General features: G+C 42.4%; 1 protein-coding gene across 1 annotated transcript in view; it reads right to left on the reverse strand.

Annotated features, from left to right (window-relative positions):
- Bptf (bromodomain PHD finger transcription factor) overlaps positions 1–6,245 on the reverse strand; it is a 122,790-nt gene that overhangs the window by 101,156 nt on the left and 15,389 nt on the right. Inside the window, exons 3-4 of the mRNA XM_023713906.1 lie at positions 3,558–3,770; positions 2,837–3,025 (exon numbers count right to left, since the gene is read on the reverse strand). Coding sequence (XP_023569674.1) covers positions 2,837–3,025; positions 3,558–3,770 — 402 coding nt within the window. The remainder of the gene's footprint in view (positions 1–2,836; positions 3,026–3,557; positions 3,771–6,245) is intronic.

Below are 6,245 nucleotides of genomic sequence, written 5' to 3' on the forward strand. Positions count from 1 at the left end.
ATAAATAAAAATTAAAAAAAATATTAGACTATAAGCATTATTCCAAAAAAATGAGTATTTTCACTTTATTTTGGTAATAGTATTCCATTTCAAAATTTTAACCCCAGTTGTGTGCACAGGCCTGGAAACCCACCACTCAGAGGCTGAGGCAGGCGGATCACAGTGAGTTTATCCAGCCTATGCTATAGAAGTGAGTTCAAGGTCAGCCTGCATTACATAGAACCTGTCTCAAGAAGGAAAAACTAGACAGGTCCTAGAAATATTAACCCAATAAATGAGTAAATCAAGCTGGGTGTGGCGGCCCAGATGTGTACTCACAGTACTTGGGAGGCTGAGGTAGCACAATTGCGGTAGATGCCAGGGCAGCCTGGGCCACACAGTGAGTCTAAGGCTAGGCTGAACTGAGGAAAAACCCCATCTCAAGGGTCAGGGAGGGGGAGATAGCTCAGTGACATAACACCTGCCTGGCAAGTAGGTGATCCCTGGTACCTGACCTGGTCCTGAATTTGATCCCTGGTACCCACCCCCCAAAAGAATCCGTCTTTTTTAAAAAATAAAATAAATAAATAAAATAAATAAATTACACACACACACACACACACACACACACACTCGAACAACTTACAAGCTTTTATTTTATTTTTTTAAGTTTCTTAATTTTTTAAAAAATATTTATTTATTAATTTTGTGTGTGGCCAGCTCAGCCCACCAGGGGGCGGGGCTGGCTGGCATGTGGTGCTGGGGGGTTGAACTGTGGTCCCTGTGCTTTGCTTAGCTTAGCTTATTCTAAGTAGGTGCTTTAGACCACTGAGCCATCTCACCAGCCCACAAGCTTTTATTTTAAAGATTTCTTTATTTGGTACAGGGTCTCACTATGTAGCTCAGACTCGTAGTGATCCTCCTGTCTCAGCCTCCCCAGTGCTGGATTACAGGCATGCACCACCATGCCCAGTTTCGGTGGCTGGCACGATGTGGGGCTGGCAGGGCATGCGGTACCAGAATCAAACTCAGGTCCTTGTGCTTGCCAGGCAGGTGCTTAGACTGCCAAGTCATCTTCCTGGCCCCACACATCTTATAGTTATCTGAATTCTCCCACTCAATAAAGGACTAAAATAATCTCTGCCAGGCATTTCCTAAACGCCTATAGTGAAAGAAAGTTTAGTATTTCTATTTCCTAAACAAGTCCAACTTTAAGAAAGTGACTATTTCCTTAAAACCCTCTCTGCTGTGACTGCTACCTACCTGATTCAATACCCTATAGCCAGAGGAAGTCGAGTCTCGGCGCCCCTGCCCCGGATTTAGCCCCTCAGTATTTAAGGACAGACACATTGCTTCTAACTGCCACGCCTATTGATTTCTAGGCTAAATGATTTGTTTCTTCATCTGTTTCACCAGAGGGCAGTTTCCAGACTTCTCTTCACCTTAAGTAATGGCCCAGTGTGAACACAGTGGGTTCTGCTGACAGCGGTACGCTTCTGGAGCCCGCGCCTGACCCCATCTTATCTTGGTGTTCTCAGCACACAGCTCACTCTTGACAAGGACTTGGGGGGAAAAGCCTCCAGAAGAAAAACTGTTGGTTGTCAAAATTACTCAGTTCTACCACTGGAAGACCGAGTTCTTGAAAGAGTAAAAGACATTAATGTAATGGCAGAAGGGGACCCAGAACGCAGTCTCCCAAATAGAGACACTTCCAACACATCAAATTCAAATCTTTTTTTTTTTTTTTTTGTCAGAACCGGGGATTGAACTCAGGCCCTTGAGCTTTCCAGCCAAGCGCCTATTCTACTGAGCTATCTCCCCGGCCCCTCAAATTCAAATCTTGATGTAAGAAGTAGTAATGCAAATACTGAAAGCCTGAAAACTGATGACAGACATGTAGAAAACAATCTTCTTAAAAAAGATTTTCTTTAACTATGTCTCTTTGGTTTTTGGTGAGATTACTAGTGTTTAAAATATATTGCTCACGTGGCCTGGCCAGATAGCTCAGTGGATTTAAGCGCCTGCTTAGGCAGATGAAGGGGCTGTTCAATCCCGTGAGCTGCGCCATGCCGTGCCAGCCCAGGCCCCGGGGCAAGCAACTGAGACTGGGCATGGTGGTGCGCCTGTAATCCCAGCGCTTGGGAGGCCGAGAACAGGAGGATCACTACGAGTCTGAGCTGTGTAGTAAGACCCTGTAGACCCTGTACTAAGTACATAAAAAAATAAAATAAAGTCAGCTTTTTAAAATATACTGCTCATTTGAATTTTTTTTTAAAAACATACGTAAGCTCCTACCATAAAACCTGCATTTTTAAAAAAGCAAAATGGTACAACAATATTATTGGTGAAAATAATTTACTTAAGAGTATAACTTTAATTTTAAAAAGCTTAACACATGAATAACTTAGCTTACATAAAAGTATGTATCTTGAAAACATGTTTTGTGATGATGGATTTGCTGTTATAACACTACGACTTGAAATGTAAAAGCTACATGAGCACATGCAAACATAAAATTAATTTGTTAGTATATACAAAGCTGGAAAGGTCAACATCGAGCCATTAATATGTAAGCAATTAAAACCAAAATATCTGCCACTATGGGCCCGGGGTAAGATGCACAAATAAGTCTACTGAACAAAAACAGCTAAATGAAGCTGAAAAAGCATAAGGATGATGAGTTTCAAGCACTAACTGCAAGGACACTCATGAGGCTCCAGTTAGGTGAGATGCAGCGGTCGGGGATGGCACCGTGAGCAGGCAGCATGAGCGGACACGTCCTGCAGTCTGGGTGACGCTCAGGCTCACCACAAGGATGGACCCCCCTACAGAGGCACTGGTACACTGCCCTCTGTACCTGGCTCATCCTGGGGGAGCTCGGATGCCACTTTCTTCTCTGCCATGTTGCTGCTATCAGGGGTTTCTGAGAGACACCTCACAGGGCTCCTCCCTGCAGAGGGACTAGTCTCTTCTGAAGAAGCATTTGTTGTGTTGTCGCCAAGATTTGCTGACACAGAGTTACCTTTATCCCCAACTTCAGTTGGCTCTACAGCAAAATGCACAACAAAACTTTAAAGATACTCTTTAAAATTGCTTTTGGACAAATGGCCATATTCAACCAACTATTAAAACTGATTGATCACAAGAACATCTACTTCAACTTGATGGCCATTTAGAAGCAATTAGATTTTGGGATTGCTTATAATAGTTAATCCAAAGATTAAGAGGGTTTAATATATTAATGTTTTAAATAATAAAAAACGAACATACTTTATCACATGCAAGTGTATATTCCGATACAAATATAGTAATTTGTCACCAACAAAAATCACAGGGAATGGCAACTTCCTAGAAATGCTAAGTAGAGATACGAGTATAACATTATCACAAACCTATCAATACATACAACTCATTAGAGCTGTTATGCACAATCAAGGGGGGGAGGTATCCTAATACTCTTATAAATTAAAGTTGAGATTTATAGTAAAAATTGTCACTTTCATTTTTCAAATAAAGTGGTGGGTTCCTAAGCACTGCTAATAAGATACTTCTTTTTTTTAACCAAGTAATTCCTTTACCCTCAGATCCTCCGTGCCCCAGGTCGCAAGCTGGTGATCTGTCGTCACCGTCTCTGCCAAGGGCCTGGGCTTCGAGCCCCTCTCTGCCCTCCTCAGCGGCAGCCTCCTTACTGCCGTCATCCTCAGCCGCACTCTTGTCCTTCTCTATGTCTTCTGGGCTCTTATCATCATCAATTTCTCCCTTTTTGGCTCTTGTGGCTTCCAAAATTTCTTCTGTAATGGAAAACAAATTCTTACATTTTATTTCTAGATATAATCAACTATAAAAATACTATATCATTTATTCATCCTAATATTAAAAAGTTAAATATTTCAAAAGGACAGAACTAAAAAAAATTGTTTTAAAAAGGACAGAATTACAGAGAAGATCAAGATTACACTCACAGATTTTAAGATCAAGATTACACTCAGATTTGTTTACAGAACTCCACCAACTTGTGTACACTCTTTTCTAGAAAACACATCTTAATTATAGATTCAACTTGCTTTGGAGAAAAGGTATCAAGTTTATTCAAATTAAGGCTCCACACAGATTTTCTGCCACAGACAGGAACTGCGGCTGACCTGGATGGAGGCGACAGGGAGAGTCAGTGCGGACAGGACGCACAGGCGTCATCACCTAACGCCCTCACCGTTTTGTCGCTCAAATGGATGCTTTCCAGAGTCCTGCGCCGTCTCCCGAGGCCACCTACCCCTCCACTCACTCAACATTTCTTCCAGAGTTATGCATGCTCCAGGCTAGTGGATATTTCCCTGCCCAGCCCTAGAATCTAGTACTTCTCCAAAGTCCTTGATTGCAAAATGCCTAAAGGTCATGATTTAACCGAGGTATGTCATACTGAGTTGCGACATCCCCGGTGTGAATGTTACTCCTGAAGTATTACTATTTCTAGGCTTTCTCAGACAACACAGCTAGAAAATATGTATCTGTATCCTCGCCCATATACGAACAGGCATAGATTATTTCTGTACTTATCGTGCACAGGGGAATGTGTGTGTCCATCTGTATCTTCCTACGGCTCTATAACCAGCTGCTAAACTACTTTCTCTGATAGTGTGAACATTTAGCTTATTATCTGCAGTGTATCTAGTGATTTATTCAACCCTAGAACACATGATAAAAAATTTCAGAACTGATAAGCTGTATCCTTATGAGAAATAAGCTTACCAAATACACTACAATGTTGAGGAGTAAGAAGAAAAAAGTGAGGGGGTACTGGAAGCCGAGCTCAGGCCCTCGCACCTGGCAGGCGCAGCGCCGCCGGCTGCACCCCAGCTGGAAGAAACCCTTGTAACACCACGCGCATCCGCGCTGTTCCTGCCCACAGCTTGGATTTCCTTCTCTATTTTCATTAATTGTTCTCTACTTTCATTTCAGTCAATTATTTTCTACATTATAGGTATCTACCTATTTTTTAGATACAAAAAGAAAATCATAGGGGGCTGCGGGTTAAATAGCTAGTGACAGAACATTTCCTACTATATCTGAGGACTTAAAATTCAATCCCTAGCACCACAAAACAAAACAACAAAACAAAATATGTCTTGTAAATAACACATTAGGAAATAGTGATCTTTCTAGTAAAGTGATTATATCTCAGCTGGCTGGTTCCTCATACTGTTCTCTTTCATCTTGCCAAATCCTAACTACGGTAAGGACCACAGTCTAGCTGGGCATGGTGGTAATGTCTACAATCCCAGGACTTGGGAGGCTGAGGCAGAAGGGTCATTGCAAGTCTGAGGCCAGCCTGGGCTACAGAGTGAAACCCTGTCTCAAAACAACAACAACAACAAATTTAAACCAAACAAAATGTGGGGGGGTACACCTATAATCCTAGAACTACGTCAACTCAAGGCGGCAGGATTACAAATTCAAACCTAGCCTGGGCAACTTAATGGACTTAGTAAGACCTTGTTTCAAAATTTTAAAAAGGGCTGTGAAGGTAGCTCAGTGCAACGGTGCTGGGTTCAATCCTCAGTACCACAGAAAGTTCAGAGACTACAGTGCTGGCTCTTGGTTTGATTCCCAGCATGGGGGTGGGGGGAGGCCAAAGATCACAATAGTTACATGAACACCTAAAAGAGTTGCACGAGGGCCAGGGGGATAGCTCAGTGGCGGTCCTGAGTACGATTCCCGGTACCAAAAATAAATTAAAATACAGTAGCTACACAAGAGCAACTTCAATATGGAATTATATATATGAAATGCTTGAGGTCCACAGCTCACCATTTAAACCCAAAGTAAACTTCACTTTATCTGAATTAAAAATGAAAGGCTCAGGCCGGGGAGATGGCTCAGTGGAATAAGCACTTGCCTGGCAAACACAAGGGCCTGAGTTAAATCCCTGGTTCTGCAAAAAAAAAAAAGAAAGAAAGAAAGGCACTACGGGGGGTAGTATTTATAAAGTACACACAGAATGCAGCAGTCAGGATGAAGAAATGCCAGTAAAGCTTGTCTCTATAAAAAAGGAAGGTGTAGAGCTGGGGGTGTAACTCAGCTCCGGGGAAGGCACTTACAGAGCAGGCACGAGGCCCTGGGTTTGATTTCCTGCACTTACAAAGGAGATTTATTTTTCACTGCATAACCTTCTGTACTTTGTAAGCTTTAAAAAATATACAGGAGGGGCCGGGAAGATGGCTCAGTGGAATAAGCGCTTCCCTGGCAAGCGCAAGGGCCTGAGTTCAATC

This window comes from Octodon degus, unplaced genomic scaffold (genome assembly GCF_000260255.1).
Source record: "Octodon degus isolate 3935 unplaced genomic scaffold, OctDeg1.0 scaffold00033, whole genome shotgun sequence".
Taxonomy (NCBI): Eukaryota; Metazoa; Chordata; class Mammalia; order Rodentia; family Octodontidae; genus Octodon; species Octodon degus.